This window comes from Hemicordylus capensis, chromosome 1 (assembly GCF_027244095.1).
Source record: "Hemicordylus capensis ecotype Gifberg chromosome 1, rHemCap1.1.pri, whole genome shotgun sequence".
Taxonomy (NCBI): Eukaryota; Metazoa; Chordata; class Lepidosauria; order Squamata; family Cordylidae; genus Hemicordylus; species Hemicordylus capensis.
Genome location: NC_069657.1, coordinates 367,675,201 through 367,695,053, shown reverse-complemented (window position 1 = coordinate 367,695,053; position 19,853 = coordinate 367,675,201). Strand labels below are relative to the sequence as shown.

Sequence of the window (19,853 nt, the reverse complement as noted above, 5' to 3'; positions counted from 1 at the left end):
TTCCCGTCTCTCATGTAAGCTTCCAGTTTCATGACCCCATGGCTTTGTCCTTTGCATGGATTGCCAGGTATGTATACCTACTGCTGCCCTCTAGGATAATGACTCATATATTCCAATCTGACCACTGATCTCAGCACTCTCTTCTGTGCTTTGCTGTGGTTTAAAAACAGTTATGGTTGCTATGGTGTGTTTTCTGATTCATATCGTCTTCTCAGCTTGGGTACAGTCAGTTCTAGACCATTCTTGCTTTCTTGCAGAAACAAAGAAAGCTACTCCCCACCAAGAGATGGTTGCTATATCTACTTTCTGACTAGTAAGTTGCCTGCTGAGAAGGCTGAATGCATGGATCAAGGCAAATATGTAAAGCATACATACAACACCTTGCCTGCATTCCACACATAAAGCTAAGTGTGTGAAGGCAAAAGGCAAAACCTTGGTCCAATCATGCATACATAGGACCTAATTTTTCTATGTAATGTATACTTGAGCCTCGTTCATACATACCTAACCCCCACTTGATCACCTGTAGAAGTACATGGGGCCACTACTGATCACGCCTCTCAGTGGATTCACTTGAAACTAATTCTGGGAATTAGGAGTAGGACCTCCATTTGAAAGTCCAATGTGTGATCTCCGTCATTTTATCACAACTGCCCCTTGTTGGGAATTCTCTTTGGTGAGAGAATCCCTTTCTCATTATAGCAGAGTGCACAGAGGCACAACACAGCAGAATTTACTTAGGCATGCGTGTATGCTGAGAGTAAAGTAACTTGGAGCCAATTCATAGTTTCAAATCTAGATAGGAAAGTGAGGAGTTAGGATCTCTAATCTATCTATCTAGCCGGATGCAGATGGATTCTGCATCTTCTCTGCACACATGGTGCAGGGAGAGGAGCTTGCCATGTTGCAAGGTAGAAGGACAGGAAGGGAAGAGAAGGAGGAAGTTAATCCCTAAGTGTACCAATCTACATTTCAAAAGGGATAGTGTCAGAGCAGTAGAGAAGGGATGACCAATGTCTCGACCCTCTAGCCATCTGACTCACTAGTCTGTCCTCCACTGTCTGAGACAAGAGACAGTGCAAAGTCCTTAACTTCCAACACCCCTATTATGAGCAGTAGCTATCACGAAAATCATATGGCTCTTATGAACAGCCTGCTAGAAGCACTGGTTCATATCATCAGCACTTCCTTGCAATTCCTGTTGGGTTGAGACCACCAACAGCCTCATGTGCTCCTGGAGGTTATCACATAGAGGTATATGAAGTTATGTAAAGGTAAAGTGTGCCGTTGAGTCAGTGTCGACTCCTGGCACCCACAGAGTCCTGTGGTTGTCTTTGGTAGAATACAGGAGGGGTTTACCATTGCCTTCTCCCATGCAGTATGAGACGATGCCTTTCAGCATCTTCCTATATCACCGCTGCCCGATATAGTACCAGCAGGGATTCAAACCGGCAACCTTCTACTTGTTAGTCAAGCATTTCCCCGCTGCGCCACTTAAGGGGGCTTACTCAGTGCCACCCGCAAAAAAAGGCACATGGACAGACATTTTGTTTTTCTTTCTTTCTAATTAGCCAGAGGCAATCAATCTTGTCCTTTCTTTCAGCCCTTTTGTTTGAGGATATAAGCAGGAGACTGAGACCCAGAGACCCTCGGGCCTTATACAGTATATCAATTAACCCACCAACTGAATTGATAAAACCTGGGCTAAGTAGTGGGCTGCCTAATCGGGTTTGCCACCACACTACTGCTGGGAGCTGCACAGCTCCCAGTGGTTCACCTGTACTGGGCTTCCTTAGCCGAGTTTTGCCTGCACATATGAATACTTACTCTCTCTCTCTCTCTCTCTCTCTCTCTCTCTCTCTCTCTCTCACACACACACACACACACACACACACACCCCACACACACACACACACACGCTGCAGTGACATCTTTCGGTTAAATCCCTGGAAGTTATCATAACAAACATGATACCATTAATATCATCTGAAGAGCACTGGTATATTCTCTCTCTCTCTCTCTCTCTCTCTCTCTCTCTCTCTCTCTCTTTTTCTCGGCAATTATGCCTAACATATGTAAGTGTCAAAGTAAAAAAAGGTGTTTTTGAAGTATGGTAGATTGAGAAGTAGTGGTCAGGGAAGATGAACATGCTTTCCTCACAGAATAAAGGCACACCAACAGCACAGCTCCAAATTGAGATGGCTTCTCACACTTATCTTCGCACCAAATTTGTAGGTTCAAAATCAGCAGCAATTTAGAAAGACAGCTTTTTAAAATAGCCACGAAGCAATATCAGTAACATTGATATTAAACAAGTGATCCACCTCAGACAATAGATTTTTATGTACTGTTAAAAGACAGAACATAGTCAAATGTTTTGCTTGTTATGGTAGTTTTCCAGCATGTGGGAGTACCATTTTGATTTTTCCCTCAGGCATCAAATCTTATGGGTCACCTCTGCCTCCTGCTCTAATTAAAGCACATTTGGGAAAGAAATGCTTACTGGCTGAACCTAAAACTTAGCAGGAGATGTCCAGGGCGTGAGCACAATGGGTAGTAGTTCCAGCTCACCAGCAGAGCTGGCTGGCCCAGGATCAGTTTACCTTGGCAACAGTTGTTGAGGATGGAACTCCATGTCACATAGCAACAGCTGACAGGGAGGATTGTTCTATAAGTGCCACTGAGACTTAGTTAAGTCTGTTGGAATCCAAAGTGGCTAAGACCCAGCATGACCTCAGCCTCCATGCTTCTCAACCAAGAAGGCACTTCGGTACCTTCTAGAACTTACTCCTTTTGCAGCCGGCCCCGAGCTGTGCCTGTCAGAAAGCGATTCCGGACGACGACACCAGAAACCGATGAGACGTGAGTCATGGATGGAGCCTGATAACAGTCTCATCCAGAACTCCAAACCCAGGGAGCCAGATCCTCCCCCTCACCACCTTTGCATCTTCTGCTTCTCTCCCCTTCCGCTGGGGTACCCACTGCAAAGTAGTGCATTTTTCAGATGCCTACCCTCAAGTTAAAAGGAGTGATGAGAAGGGAGCTAACATTACCTCTCAAGAACTGAACATAGGCGAATGATTTAAGCCCTCTGCACACTTTACTTTCAAGACTTGTACAATGAGTGTACAGTGTACACAGGTACAGTTATCCACATGATACGTTGAACAGAGGTACCACAGTATGCTTATCTGTGCCATGCATTTGAGGGATCTGTGCCCAGGTGTACTTTTAAAATGAATGCGGGTACAGGTATTTGCATGCGCGCACGCACACACACACACACACTACAAGTGTATAGACATTTGTACACTCATACAACATATTAAGGTCATTGCCACAATCAAAAACTGTGTTCTACCCAGATTTGAGAGCTCTGTGTGCTTCCAGTTTTCAGTTCTGTAGAAGCAAGGTAGGAGGAAAACCTGGAAAGAAGCGATTATGTGGAAGTAAGATAGGAGGAAGGAAAAGCTACCCAGGTTTTCCTCTTACGTTGCTTAAACACAACCGAAAACTGAGAGCACACACAGCTCCCCAACCCAGGTAGAACAGAGTTTTTGACTGCGGGAATGACCTCAATGTCTGAATAGGACTTTAGGCTCTCTTTCTTTCTCTCTAACTTTGCTATCATGTGGACAGTGTGGTTTTTGTAGTAGGAGGCAAACCAAAGAAAGTGATTGTGCCCTTCACAATCTCACCTCTTCCTCGTTGTATACATAACATTGTAGACATTGCATTATTTTTGGCATCATGGGAGGGCAGAAAACTGAAAGGAAGCATATCCATGGCGTTTCCTATTTCGGGCAAGACCATAAATGTCTGCGTATACGGCTATGAGCTATACAGATCTATTTTCCATGGCTCTCTTTAGCTTTGGAATACCTTAGCGATTAACAGCGGGTGGTAAACATGCAGTCAGTGTGGCAGCAGACCACCTCAGCCTTTTGGATGGCCTGCTCACAAGAACTACCTCCTGGAGAAGAAGAGGCTAGGATGGCATACCCTCCCACATTTGACCAATGAAAACAGGGACCTCCCTGTAAATGTGTAGGGGGCGTGGCCAAGCAACCTGGGAGGCATGGGAGGAGTTCAGACTAAAAGTATTCCACAAATGGAATGCAGGTAGTAAAGTGTATGCAGAGTACATCATTCCAGATTAACAAAGCAGATGAGCCAAACCCGGGGCAGATTAAGCTTTTTGCCACCCATAGGCAAAAAGGCTTTTGGCACCCTTTTACCTTAAACAAAAAAGATTTGCCTTTTTATATATATAGAAGGAAAATGGTGGGGGGGACTTTCTCCTTGCCCACTCCACCCTTGCTGCAACCATCGCTGCCCAAAGAGGAGGGACAAAATTTGCCACTCCTCAAAAAGTCATGGCCTTAGCTTTTATCTTTCTGCCACTGCCAAACCCTAACGGCCTGGACACATGATACATGACCATGGATGACTGACACACTAATGTAATTTAACCTCACTTTTGCTCAAACTGCACAGTAGAATAAATAAAGCATTTCATTTTACCTAGAGGGGAAAATATTAGAATTCAGTTAGACAGTTCTTAAGGGAGTTGCAGCCTGCATTAATGCTTGCAGTTATTCTGAGGTAATTCATCCATCAAAAGTACTGAAAATGTATCGTGTGAACTCTCAGAACAGAGGTAGCCTGCCTGACTACCTTACACTGTACATATTCCAGACAGCTTTCAGTATCAGGCACTCTAATAATATTGGGACACTTGGGCAGGGGGTCACCTGTTTGGTGTTTGTCTGTTTGTTTTTATCCAGGTTCTATGGATAATACCATTTTGAATTCCATTAAACCTTTTCCTCTCTTAATTCTTGTATTACAGAGAAGAAATCCCCAATCAGTATGGGAACCTCATGTATGACAGAAGAGTGGTTCGAGGCAACACATATGCCGTTAACTCAATGTATTGGGTAAGTCCTTCTTTATTTAAATCATATCATAACAAAGACAGAGAAGGCAAGGCAATTATTACTGCAAGTGTACACATTTATGTCAGGAGTGTGACCATATGGGCTGGTTCACACATTTATATTTATCATTTGATGACTGCATCAGCAAGTCATGTCTTGTATTTGTGAATGGGTCCTCACAGATATAATCTCATGGATCAAACTATCATTTTGCCTTGCATCATATCAGATGTAATGTTTTTCAAAGGAGTCAGTTTGCACATTCAGTTGACAGGCATAAAAGGTAGATGTGCACAAATGTTGTATATTTGTATGCATAAAAGGTAATCAGTATACACAATGGGCTGGTTCTCATTATTGGGTAATGTTAGTAATGTCGCCAAAAGTCAGGAGATGAATGCACACCTGCAAAAACCAGTATTTATTTAATTTATTTATTTAACATATTTGTATACCACCCAAAACTTACATCTCTGAGTGGTTTACAACAAAGCAACAAATAGAAAAAGTTCAAGCATTAGTTAAAATAAATGACAACAGAAAAATTAAACACTAGTTAAAACAAAATAAATGATAAAGAAAAAGTTAAAACATTAACAATTTAAAAATTTTAAATAATATTTTAAAACAATGTTAAAACTATTAAAACAACAGCAGGGACAGGGAGCCATTCTGGATCAGGATCACAGGGAGGATGGAGGCGGCCTTTAACTCTTTCTCCCACTGTGGTTCTGATTAAGATCATCCACACCCATCCACACTTCAGTTTCCATTTGCCTCAAGAGTGGAGGAAAGTTCCCATTGGACTCCAACAGGTGCTCCCCTTCTAAGGCAAACAGCAGCTGCAGGGAGGCTGATTTGTAATGGGGCCATCGACAAGGAGAGTTATAGTTCCCCTTCCTCCCTGCCATGGTCTGAGTTTTGTAGCTGATATTTAGAAAAGAAAAGATGCACAATGGCTAAGCATACAGTAAATGTCTTGTCTACTTTGACCACTCTGAGTAAGCAAACATAGGATCAGGTAACTGTCACATTGGCTTCAGTAGGACTCGTATGCCTGCATTTTTATGGATTTTTTCCATTGACTGAAGAAACAGTTAAATAAATAAATAAATAAATAAATAAATAAATAAATAAATAAATATTTCGTATTTCTACTCTCCAAACTAAAACATCACTTTAAAATAGTAGGAGGTGTTTTCTTTTTCTGATTTCTAGGATACTGAACTACCTGATCCTGTTCAGATCCAGAAGCAAAGAGCAGCCCACAGGAAAATGCTGGCTAGAAAACGAGCAAAGGAAACAGATACACTTGACACAGAGATACTTGGCCCTCAGATTATGGAGAGGAGAACCCGTATCGATGTGCAGACAGGTAGAACACCAGAAAAACATCAAACTGTAAAAATAAACCAACAGATCCAATAATATAACAAAAAACAAAAATACAACTAAATATATAGATATAAAAGGTGAAACAAACATATGTGTATAGTAATATAAATAATTCATTTGGGTAGATATTGTTGATTGGATGTCATATCTTATCTACTCCAATGAATTATTTGAGTAATAATTCAAATTGTGATCCGTGCACATCCCTACTTGGAGTGTTGGGAGAAAAATGCTTCCAGCCACTGAGCACAATAAAGTAAGAAAAGGCCGGTCAGGCATCTGGATCAGCCAAGTGAGGCATTGGCTGGGGCCCAGGGCCATCAAAAGGTCCATGGCCAGTGCCCACCTTCAAATGAGGAAAGAGGTGCAACTCTTCCACCTGACAGGTTGTAAGGGTGGCTCCAGAGGTGAAGCAAGGATGGACAAATCCCTCTCTTAGAAATGTAGTTCCCCACACTCCCCATTTCTGATTCAGCAGTCTAACATGTGGGATGCAGCTCATCCACCCAGAAATGCACTCGGCACACCTCCATTTGGAAGCGATCACAGCACTGTTCTATTACTGCCCCCTCTCACCTTCCCAGTCCACAGAAAGACTTCTTTCAGAGGCTCTGTATCGACACTGGGTCCTCTGAATGAAGCCTGGTCACCATTGGGGAGGATAAGAAGGGATGGTTATAAAATGAACCCCAGTGCTCTTTTTCATGTAAAGAATAGATCCTCCCACCCCTCATCCCTTTATAAGTGAATGGAGCAGACCAGGGCCAGCCCTAGGGTTTTTGGTGCCCTCAGCAAAGTTTGACTTTGGTGCCCTCCCAGTTGAGAAGTGCAGAACCTCGACTTTAACTTGAGCTGTGCAGTCTGCTCATTTGTGGGGTCAAATGACCAGCCTTTGTGGGTGCCTAGGGAATGACTAGCCAGCACTGGTTTGAGGATACAATGGGAGAGAGTTCCCCATCTATTATGGGGGCAAAACTCTAACACTTCAGAGATGGGAAAGGTGCTGCTTTTCATTTGGAAATCCGGTCTGAGACCATTTCCTTTTGGAAATGAGTGCTGAGGCAGGCCATTCATATTCAAGAGAGGGAGTGCAACTTGAGACTAGCTGTCTATTGAGGGCTGAGGTGCAATGAGCAAAGGTGACTGTATTTTGGGGTGCAGGATGTGCAGACCTTTTGCAGAGCAGAGTGCAGTATCACCTATTGCATTCTTACACCACTGTGCAGTTCTTCAGGGGTGCAATACAAGAGGGAGAGAAAGAAAAAATGGCAGAGCTGTATTCTGGGACTGTTTATGCACACACACCCCAAGAATGGGTGACTAGGTCTGCTTAATGGATGGGCCGGCCCTGCAGCAGACATGAACTGCTGTCCCACTGTATATGGTTTGCAGGGGCAGCCCAAGGTATTGGGGTGCCTGAGGCAAGGTGTCAAATGCTGCCTTGCCTCAGGCGCCTGGTGGGATCCAGGACACTTTCAAAACCAACTCTTGAAAACTTGAAAATGGTGTGAGTGGTGTGGAGCGGGCAAGGTTGTCAGCAGCCTCTGCTTGTGCTTTTTGCAAGCTTTGTAAGGCATGTGAGGAGAAGAGGGTAGCCTTCTCTCTTCTCCCCACAGCCCTTGCAAGGGCCAGATCAGTCCTGAAGAGTGGCTTCAATGGTGGCAGCAGAGGGCATCTTGCTGCCTTACTGGGTACCCCAGTAATCCACTGCCACAGGCGACTGCTTCACCTCACCTCATGAAAGGGCCTCCCCTGACAGTTTGGCCCTAAATCTTGTTAGTAAACAATCTATCATTTTCCATACTGAGCCTTTTTTTACATCACAAACTGCTACAATGCTGACATGACAACTCCCATTTTTGATGCCTCTCATTCTCCCGTAGTGTTTCATACATCCAGAATTTCAGGAACTACTGCAGTAGCACCTGCGGTTGAGGTGCTCTTTGCAGTGCTGTATTCTACTGTTACTATTTCACTGCATTTACTACTTTTAGCTCCAAGGTAAGCTGTAAGTGACAGAAGTAAATTTTAAAAAGTAGAATTAATGTATATGGATTCACTAAGTACTCTATGGAACACTCGCAAATGATAGAAGATAGAAGTGCCCTATTGTGTTATTGCCTCAGAATTGTACCTGGAAGAGATTGCAGATCGCATTATGGAGGCTGATATGGAGTGTCAAACAGATCTTTTCCTGGATAGACCAGAGACCCCGCTCTTCATTCCAGAGAAGACTGGGACCGATGTCGCCACACAAATAGAAGAAGGAGAGGTATTGAGATTGCCGTATTGGGTTGCATAATCTCAAAATTGTTGGGGTTTGTTAAGCACTAAGGAATGAACACACACTCCAGTTACAGAGAAGGTAGCAGAGGATGGTTTAGTTGTTGCAGCTATTTAGAGAAAATACATAGAGATTCTTGTAGAACTAAATACTAAGTATTTTTTGGTTAAGTACATTTTGATAGGAAAGACCTAAACCTAATCTAAAGGACTACATAACGAATAGGTAAGGAGGGAGAGAGATGTTTCCATATTCTCTCTAGACTAGAGGAAAGGAAGGATTGTGAATTAGCACAGGAAGTGCGAAAGAGTCAGTTCAGGGGTTATAGAGTAGAGACAGATAGAACAGTTAGGGAAACCCTTACTCACTATCTCTACTCCCAATGTCCCTAATGGTCATTAGAATAGTTGGTGCAAAAGGTTGATGCACTGGAACTCCATCTCCAACAAAAATAGCTGAATAGTAAAAGAAAGGAGGAGGAGGAGAGGAGAGGAGGAGGAGGACTTCCTCCCCACCCACCTTGGTTCTCTTTGCACTGCTGAAGTTAGGGAACATAGGAACATAGGAAACTGCCATATACTGAGTCAGACCATTGGTCTATCTAGTTCAGTATTGTCTTCACAGACTGGCAGCGGCTCCTCCTGGGTTGCAGGCAAGAGTCTCTCTCACCACTATCTTGGAGAAGCCAGGGAGGGAACTTGGAACCTTCTGCTCTTCCCAGAGCGGCTTCATCCCCTGAGGGGAATATCTTGCAGTGCTCACACATCAGGTCTCCCATTCAGATGCAACCAGGGCAGACCCTGCTTAGCTGTGGGGACAAGTCATGCTTGCTACCACAAGACCAGCTCTCCCCGCAACATTTGTTCCAACATTTGGAAATGCTCTGCATTCTTCACATAACAACATTCAGTATCAGGTGTAGCATACAAGACAGTTTGGATTCAAATTTCATTTCTTGCTATTGGCAGGATGATTCCCAAGTACATATGATTTTGACTAGCCCCTTTGGTACTAAGCCTATGGCCTAATGAAGGGCTAAACTACCTCTGATGCTAAAAGCACTACTATGCTTCTGTTTTGGGTTTTTTAAAAGCAGCTTGGAGCAAACCAAGTTAAGACCTTGGCACGTAGGTTGACCCTTTCTGCTCATGCTGTGGTCCCAACAAAAATCCTACATATGCTGAAGCTGCTACTTGCCCTGGAAGGAAAGCTGTTACTGGGGCAATGGTAGCCTCCAATCCTGAGCAAAGAACAGCTTCAGAGAGGGTTTTGATTGAGACTGAAGCATGAGGGAAAAGCAGTAAACATTTTTTTACCTTCAGGTAGCTAATTATGACAGCAAGCAAAGACAAAGTTAGAATCGCTCTTACTGAGCGTGCATGGAAACGACATGTAGCAAAATACAACCAAGGAGGTAGGTGGGCAGAGCAAAGATTTTATGGTGCAGAATTACATCAGAGCCAAATTGCACCATACTCAGCGTCCAGGAGGCAAATTCTGACACCGCACTGCCACAGTTTGCCATCGCTCCATAAAGTTTTCATTTAGAATGCAATAATCGATAAAACGTTAGGGCTGAATGAAACATGATGCTACAAACATAATAGTTGTGTTTCCATTTTTCTTTTAAAACAAAAACTAAAAACCAGGCACAGGATAGCCTGATTCACAGCATGGTGGCATTTGAATGCAGTTCTATAAGAGCAAGAGATGTTGGGATAGCTGAGCGTGACAGAGTTGGAGGAGCAAAGATAATAGACCAGTCAGCACTGAGTGACAGCAGTTTCTTTTTAAATCAAACAACAAGCATTGGACTTCAGTCTGAACAGATTTTTGTTCAAAATATCATCATAATGTAACTTATTATTGTTGTTACTTACTTATTTATTTATTTATTTAGTGCATTTGTATACTGCCCACTACCGAAGTCTCTAGGTGGTTTACAATATTGAAACAAACCAAGAAATTTAAAAAACAATTTAAAACATATAAAAGTTCACATTATTTGCAGGTAACCATCCCTTTAATGTGCAAAGTGTCTCAGATGCATTATCTCTAATACTTACAACAACCCTGTGAGGTTGAGGTTCATAAGCAGATGTTATTATCCCCGTGTTACCAATCAGGGACTCATCTCTAACATCAACTGTTTGTTTCAGAAGTAAATATTTTCTCTTCCCCCTTTATAAAAGGCATTATTTTGGTGGAGAGACACTGAACTGCATTGTCTTTTATCTTCAGCTTTTTGACTTTGATATTGAAGTCAAACCAGTCCTTGAAGTTTTGGTTGGGAAAAGCATAGAGCAAGCTTTGCTCGAAGTCACAGAAGAAGAGGAGCTAGCCAACCTGAAGGCCCATCAGTGTGCATATCACGAACTGCGCAACGCAGAGATAGCAGAAGTGCAACGTCTTGAAGAACAAGAGAGGCGGCACAAAGAAGAAAAGGTATAGATGGTGCAAACCACATAAGGACAGCCTTGCCGGGTCAGGCCCATCCAGCCCAGCATCCTGTTTCACACAGATTGCAAAACCATTTTGACGTTGCTTGCTGTTTGCGTATATTTCTAACTACTCTAGCCACAGGGTTCAGCCTTCATTAAAATATTAATTATAGAACAATCACTACTATATTTCTGAAAATGCATACACACTGTACTCATTATAAAAACTCTATTTTTTTCAAACTGCAGAAATGATCCGCATCACTAAATGCCCTTCTAAACAGAAATGTGGGTGAAGGTGATGTAGAACAAGCCAAACCCTTGGCAGTGGCTACATTAATCCACGCAGCTTAAGAGGGAGTATCATGGCTGAAGAGTCTCCATCCAGAATGCCCCTTTGGGCAGGGCAACTGCACATGTTAGGTGACAAATATGACTGCTGTATTTATGTCAGTGTTCTCCATAGTAGTATCCTTACCCATAAAAGCCTTGGGCGTGCGTCCGTGCCGCCCGTGTCTTTTTCACCCGTTCTGGGCATGCGCGGAGATGGGCGGCCATGTTGGACCCAGCCGCCGGTGGGCGACTGGCCCCGATGGCGGCGGCCGCCGCCACGGGAGACCAGAAGGAGCAGAAGCGGCGGGCGGAGAGTGCGGCCGAGGCGGCGGCGGAGCCGCGGCCTCGGCCAAAGGAGTGCGGGCCAAGGAGGTGGTGGCCGTGGCGGGGCGACTGGCTCCGATGGCGGCGGCCGCCGCCACAAGAAACGACGGGCGGAGAGAGCGCCCGAGGCGGCAGCGGAGGTGTCGGCCCAAGGAGTGCGCCCGAGGCGGGTGAGGCGGCAGCGGGAACCCCCCCCACTAGAGCCCGTTATTACAACGGGCTTACACATACTAGTGTATCATATACACACATATCTGGGCATCTTGGATCAATCAGGGCGCCCAGGCACATGCATACAGGTGTTTAAAGACAGATTTACACATGTTTAAGTCATCCTCACTGCTGCAGTATAAACACCAGTATAACAGTGGAGCACATACAACAATCATATATCCTGTATAACATGGATAACTGCTCCCTGTGTTAACTGAATCTGCTAGACAGAAGGTAAACTCAGGAAAGTCCTTTGGATAATCTTAGACGTCACAATGGGAAATAGGGATGAACGGACCAAGACACAAGATTGTCCCTTAACACACACACAGATACACACACACACACACACACACACACACACACACACACACCTGCTATTTGCCTTGGGGGGGGGAAGGCTCCATTTGGGTACCTTCATGCCAGAAGAGAGAGGGAGGGGGAGAAATAGCAGCTGCCAAAAGAGAGAACTGAGGCCATCCTACCCCCAATGCCTGCATGTGTTAGCGTTTTGGGTACACAGACATTCTGACATGGCAACTGTAAGAGCTATAAGTGACCATCATGTGGATCAGCCACATTATATCGTCAGATTCCCATGTGCAGTGCTGGCATGGCAATGCAACATGATCCAACCAATCAGTCTGAACAACAGGGTCTTGTGACACCTAAAAGGCTAACAGATTTATTATGGCCTATGTTATCATGGACCAGAATCTACGTAACGTTTATGTCATTATCAACCTGTTAGTCTTTAAGGTGCCACAAGACTCTTTACTGTTTTTGCTGCAAAGCCTAATGTAGCTACCACCCCGAAGCTGTTACCAGTCAACATGGCTAATGTTGCCACTACAAGGGTTTGGCTTGTTCTCTTGAACCAGAGCTGCTCCCAGGCTGCTGTGCTGACATTCAGTTTTTCAAGAGTTTCCTTTTGTAAAAGGACATGTAGACACAGATACAGGCCAGCTCAAAGTCTGCTACAATCATTTTAAAGTAACTGGTTCTGGAAAAGAGGAAGAGGTAATGACACACATTTTACAGTCCTTTTCTGTTCCAAATAATAAAGTCCATTTTTCAAGTTAAATCAATTCTAGGTTCAAAAACTGTGCTCTCTACTCACCAGAGGCAAACTAGCAACCAGTTGTTGCTAAAGCAGGGATTCCTAGATTCAAATCAAGCTCATTTTCTCTTCTCGGAAATCTAATACAGGAGGTCGTAATCTAAGATCATGTCAGCAAGACAGGTTTTCCTGTATCAAATATTGATCCATCTCACAGCCACTTAGAATGGTTATGGTTGGAATGTGCAGTCCCCATTACATAGAAATGGATTTGTAGCAATTACCAGCCACACATCATATTCATAACATTTAAAGCCAACTTGGGTTTCCCCAACTGGAAATGGAGACTATGCTGTGGCAAAACAAAGGGAGTGCAAGCACTGTCTGTTCCAGTGTGGGGGAAGAGCAGTGCAGTGGGTAAAGTCCATCCTAGCTACTCATCTGGATGTAATTGTTACTCACCCTAGGTTACCAGGCAGTCAGTTAATTTCAAAGCTGCTTTGACCCACCAAAGACCATCCGTTTTGTCATCAATAGGGACAGCTGTCATAATCCAAAGGCATGGTGAACCATGTTCAATTAGGACCCAAAGTCAGTAGCCAAAGGGGATCTCATTTTATCAATCTGCCTAATGAACAAAAGGAAACATTTGAAGAACTGATCTAAAGACATTTCTGTAACTGTGCCGTTTTTTGTTCAGCCATTTTTATTACTGATACTCTTTTTTTCAAAATATTTGGTCAAAAAATGGCTTGTTTACAAGTGGGTCACATTAATAACATGATATTTTATAATTAAGTTATCACATTCCTAATCATTATTACTTTTTCTTGCTCAGGACTGAACAAGCTTCTTAGCCTCTAATAGGGTTTTCTATAGTTGTATCTCTCTTTTCCATCCTTCCTTTCTTTTTTTTAAGGAACGTCGTATGGCGAAGCAGACAGAAATACAGGACAAAGAGAGAGAGGTCTCTGATAAAATTGCAGCTCGGGCATTTTCTCTGCAATACCTGTCCAACCTCATTCCTTCAGTCTTTGATAATCTTCAAAATAATGGGTTCTTCTATGATACAGTAGAAAGAGGTGTGTAGCATTCATTATTGTACATAACACTTTTAAAACTGGTGTTTGGATTATACAAACAATCTACAGTACCTGATTCAAATGGGCAGGTGCCACCCAGTCCATAGGAGCTACATCATTGTCCTCTCTTGAAATCAGGAACCTGCCAGGCGAGGCGAGGTGAAGCGAAGTAAGGCAGTCAGGGTTGTAGCACCCTAGATAGCTCCTGGTGAGCAGCCTGTTCCAGAGGTTCTAGATTACCCCTCCCAAGTTCCAGCTCCCTGCCTGGAAAGCAGAGAAATGTAAAGAAGCAGTGCTCTGGCCTCTTCTTGGAGTTTGGCATGCCTAGCATGGCCTCTAGCATGTTTCCTCCCCTCCAATAAATCTCTCCTAGCCCATAGCTGGCACTGTTATGCAAGCCTGGGGGCGGAGGGGAGCTTGAGTTCTGGAGCCGTGGGAATGGTTCAAGGATCTCCTGTTCGGGAGTCTTTGGTTCCAGGGTCTCCCAGATGGCATGTTCAGACTCCAGCATGGTATCAGGGCTTGGATCTGGGACTGGGCTGGGCTCCTCCTACCTGACTTCTCCCCCTTCTTCAGAGTTCAGCTTTGCACAAGTGATCAGGGCTGGGGTAATGACTATCACCTGAATAGTTACTGTAAATACATGTATACAAATACATTTGGTTACTCTTGAGAAAACAGATAAAAATAGCACAGGCTTTTAGCATTACCAAAATGATCAGGGAGTACATTCCTTTATGAGGCAAGGCTAGAGTAACTGTGGCTTTTTCGTTTGGAAAAGAGGTGACTACGGGGAGACATAGTATCTCCAATGGCAAGGTGATTGAGAGAGTGGTGGCTAACCAGCTCCAGGTGGCTTTGGAGGAAACCTATTATCTAGACCCATTTCAAACTGGCTTTAGAGCGGGCTATGGGGTTGAGTCTGCCTTGGTCAGCCTGATGGATGACCATTACGGGGGAATCGACAGAGGGAGTGTGATTTCTTGGTGGCATTTGATACCATCGACCATGGTATCCTTCTGGATCGCCTGGGGAAATTGGGGGTAGGAGGCACTGTGGTTCCACTCCTATCTCTCAGGCAGATTCCAAATGGTGGAGCTTGGTGACAGTTCCTCTTTAAAACGGGAGCTATTATATGGACTCTCTCAGGGCTCCATTCTGTCACCAATGCTTTTTAATATTTACATGAAACCGCTGGGTGAGGTCATCCGGAGATTTGGTGCAGGTTGTTATCAGTATGCTGATGACACCCAAATCTATTTCTCCTTATCTTCATCAATCATCATCATCATCATCATCATCATCATCAGGAAATGGCATTCACTCCCTAAATGCCTGCCTACGGGCAGTAATGGGCTAGATGAGCGATAACAAATTGAAACTGAATCCAAGCAAGACGGAGGTGCTCATTGAGGAGGATCAGAATTTAAGGGATGAGTTAGATCTTCCTGTGCTGGGTAGGGTTATACTCCCCCAGAAGGAACGGGTATGCAGCTTGGGGAGTGCTCTTGGATCCAGGCGTCACTCTGGTATCTCAGGTGGAGCCCATGGCCAGGAGCGCTATCAACTTCGGCTGATTCAACAGCTGCATCCATTCCTTGAATAGAATGATCTCAAAACAGTGGTGCATGAGCTGGTAACCTCCAGACTCGACTACTGAAATGCGCTCTACATAGGGCTGCCTTTGTAGATAGTTTGGAAACTTCAGTTAGTTCAAAATGCGGCAGCCAGATTGGTCTCTGGGGTAACCCAGAGAGACCATTTTATGCCTGTCCTAAAACAGTTGCACTGGCTGCCGACGTGTTTCCGGGAGAAATACAAAGTGCTGGTTATTACCTTTAAAGCTCTGAATGGCTTGGGTCCAGGCTACCTTAGAGAGCGCATTCTTTGGTTCGATCCCCATCACTCATTGAGGTCATCTGGAGAGGTCCGTCTCCAATTACCACCGGTACATCTGGTGGCAACCCGGAACTGGGCCTTGTCTGTAGCTGCTCCTGGTCTATGGAATGCACTCCCGACAGATATCTGTAGTTTCAGCTTGCTGTCAGCCTTTAAGAGAGCCCTAAAAACTTATTTGTTTGGCCTGGCCTTCCAAGTTTTAGAAAGTGGTTTTTAAAGTACTTTAATTGGTTTTAAATTGTTTTGTTTTCGAATTGTTTTTATATGGTTTTTAGCACTGTGTTTTGAGTTGTGTGTTTCTATATCTTTTGAAGTTGTTCTACACCGCCCAGAGCCTTTGAATGGGGCAGTTTATAAATGGAATGAATGAATGAATGAATGAATGAATGAATGAATAAGCTGCCCAAATCCCCCAATGCATCGCACTTCTTTTGCGGTGCATTGTGGAATTTCTGAAGGCTGGGCTGCATTTCCCAGACACCAGAACACCACGCCACTCACCACAGTGGCAATCGTGTGCGCAGGGGAGCAGCACAGCAACAGGATCAAGAGGATTGAGTGGAGGAGGGTAGGTATACTCCTGCCTCCCCCTTCCCACCCTCCCTATCCACCAAGGATTTGGGTTGTGTGAATGATCTTTTTGTTTAATTTAAATTTTTGTTTAAAATGAAATATTGTTAATATTAAAATCACCGAAAAGTCTATTATTCCTGATTTATTTTTGTTAAAGAAATATTTGGATGTTATAGAAAACATTCAGAGACGACATAGTAAATGGAGTGAAGATTATGGGAAGGTGATATCAGATGGAATATGGAAAAGTATTCTCCCCAGGGAAATTGGTTATTCAGTATCAACCTTTTAAGGGGAAATCATTATAAAATAGGGCTGTGCATGACTGTTCAGTGCTGAACTGATTCACCTCAAACCAGGCCAGTTCAGTGGCTCAATCGTGACTTGCACTGGAGGCAGTTCTGTCCACTGTCAAGTTGAACCAAGCCCGGTTCGGGTGTACCGGTTCAGCATCAAAAGGCCAGCTGGCAAGAGAAGCAGTTTAAAGTTCTTACCTGCTGAGCCCAGCTGCCAGCCCAGTCACTCACCCCCTGGAGTAGCCCAGCACATGGTGATCTCTCTTTAGCTGGCCTCTGCACATTCATTAAGGCTGGAACCGCACCGCCACTGTGTGGGCGGCTTGCTGAAGAGCATTACCTAAACTATTTTTAAAGAATTGTATTTTACTAATTGAAACTTGATCTGTATTCTAGATCATCACTACAGTCAGAGATATGGAAAGAGCCTTATAACTGAAGGCTACAATTGATAAGAACATAAGAACAGCCCTGCTGGGTCCGGCCCAAGGCCCATCTAGTCCAGCATCCTCTTTCACACAGTGGCCCACCAGATGCCGCTGGAAGCCACAGGCAGGAGTTGAGGGCATGCCCTCTCTCCTGCTGTTACTCCCTTGCAACTGGTACTCAGAGGCATCCTGCCCTTGAGGCTGCAGGTGGCCTTTAGCCATCCAACTTGTAGCTGATGATAGACCTCTCCTCCATGAAATTATCCAAACCCTCTTAAAGCCATCCAGGTTGTTGGCTGTCACCACATCTCGTGGCAGAGAATTCCACAAGTTGATTATGCATTGTGTGAATGCTAAACTGCAAAGTTTGCATTTAAGCCAAGTGGCTTCAGTAAGACTGAGACTACAGTTCTACGATCACTAATGTGGAACTTAGAGAGGAACTTAGTGCATGAATCATACATGGATCAGAGTGTACATCAGCTCTGATCTTTCTACAGAGTTTAGTTTGTGTATCAAGCTGTAAGTCCATTACAAAAAATTGATATTGCACATGATTCTTAATTGATTGATTGATTGATTGATTGATTAACACTATTTTTAAAAACTGAATTAATTAATCATTAACACAACTCTCATTATTATTTGTTAACATTTTTCAAGTGCCAATACCATTTCATTGGAAAAATATCCCAAATTACCATTTTTCATCATTAATAGTAATATAATGCTTGTTTTTCTTTCATATCATATAGATGTTGAGAAAGGATTCCTTCCATATTTGATGAACAATGTTGAACAGAATATGGAGAAGAGGCTTCTAGGAAAAACAATGGTTGACTGTAAGTCAGAAGAGATAGGAAAACAAAGAATAGCTCATGTTTTCTGTCATACTTAGTAACAAAATTACATTGCTGTAATTCAATATGATATCAAGTAATTAACTGCATATGAGAATAATTCTATTTCACCCTGGGTATTATAAACATATTTACTACTAGCAGGGGGCATCACTGACTGGGCAAAATCATTTTGCATAGATTATACATCATAGTTAATTAAATTAAATATATGTTTATGCTGGCAAAAGGGAAGTAAAAGAACAGATTGAAATTTTAATCCATATAAAGCAGCTTCCTATGTTCCGAAGTATGACTTTCTTTTGCACAAACAGACCCACAAACTCTTCAAAATATATACATTTGGCTTATACATTATCCATAAAGCAGTTAATGCATGTTTGCTAATGAAAGCACTGCAATGAAAAATTCCTCCAATATCGATGAACTATTTGAATCAATAGCACATCATATCACTATTGTATCAAATAGTAACGAGTGGGCGGGGGGGGCGCTTTCCTTTAATGAAGATACAGCTTCTTTGAAGAAATCAGCTGCCTGCACTGGAGGTATTTAAAACTGTCATATTTAAAATTCCCTGTTCTCACCTATAATGCACCAGGAAAAGAAGCAACATCATGTCATTGCATCCTTTTCCTGGTGCATTGGGGGGGGCGGAATGGCCACACCCTGCAACTATACGGTGCAGCCATTTCTTCCCATTAATGCACCAGGAAAAGGATGCAATGTCATGATGTTGCTTCCTTTCATGGTGAGTTATAGGGTGAGAACAGGGAAGGAAAAGTGCCAATTTTAAACACCACCATTGTGGGCAGCTGATTTCTTCAAAGAAGCTGGATCTTCACCAAAGGCAAGCCCCACCTAGCCCCACCCCAATGCATCAAGCCGATAGCCAATGTGTGATGATAACCAATGCATGCTTCAATCATGGTAGAATTGGGTTGATGCCGACCCTGATCCCAACAATGACAGCTATGCACAGCCCTAGTAAATAGTAGGGAGGCTGATCTAAAACTATTTGCAGGACTGACACACTAGGAAAGTTTTCATAGTAGCCAAATATCTTAAATATTATGGGTTACACTGTAAGGTTTACTAATTACTGTAAACAGAAGATAGAGAATGAGGCGCTTCACACAAGCAGTGTGAAGTGCCAAAAGGAGGTCTGCAGAGAGAACAGGTTCTCCTGACCCTCCCCTCAGACGATCTCTTACCCTCCCTAGGTGGGAAGATTGTCAGATTTCCTGTGGGCCACCGACGGCTTGTCTGGCAGCTCCGGGGCTTGGGCGCAGGGAAGCGATACCATGTGGTGACCCACACCCTGGAGCCCAAACAGTTCACCACACAAGTGGCCCCCTCCCCCTGAGTGTGCCCACCAGACACACAAACATGTAGCCTGGTTTTGGGGGGTGCTCACACCCCAAACCCAGGTTAAGCAGCAGGCTACTTAAGAGGACTCGCTACTGTGCCACTTCCAGGAGCTGCATGGCTCCCGCCTCCCGGCAGTTCTCATGTGCAGTGAAAATGGGGCTGGGCTTCTCTAGCCCAGTTTCCGCTGCTCTTGAGAATAGCTTCAATGTTTGTTTCCATTTTTAACTTTGCATTTGGGGCACGAGTAGTCAAATCTGAGCACTTTCTGACTCAGTTATTTTATGCCCTCTTTCCCACTGATTTCAAGGGGATATAAAAGAATTAGATAATTAGAATTTCATAAACATAAGAGCC

The 19,853-nt window shown here is 43.7% G+C and overlaps 1 protein-coding gene across 1 annotated transcript in view; it reads left to right on the top strand.

Moving 5' to 3' along the window:
- Positions 1-2,666: 2,666 nt before the first annotated feature.
- Positions 2,667-19,853, top strand: part of RSPH3 (radial spoke head 3) — a 32,321-nt gene continuing 15,134 nt past the window's right edge. The window contains exons 1-7 of the mRNA XM_053294392.1: positions 2,667-2,862; positions 4,853-4,940; positions 6,159-6,315; positions 8,462-8,607; positions 10,861-11,064; positions 13,910-14,072; positions 18,024-18,110. Of these exons, the coding sequence (XP_053150367.1) occupies positions 2,729-2,862; positions 4,853-4,940; positions 6,159-6,315; positions 8,462-8,607; positions 10,861-11,064; positions 13,910-14,072; positions 18,024-18,110 (979 nt within the window). The 5' untranslated portion in view covers positions 2,667-2,728. The remainder of the gene's footprint in view (positions 2,863-4,852; positions 4,941-6,158; positions 6,316-8,461; positions 8,608-10,860; positions 11,065-13,909; positions 14,073-18,023; positions 18,111-19,853) is intronic.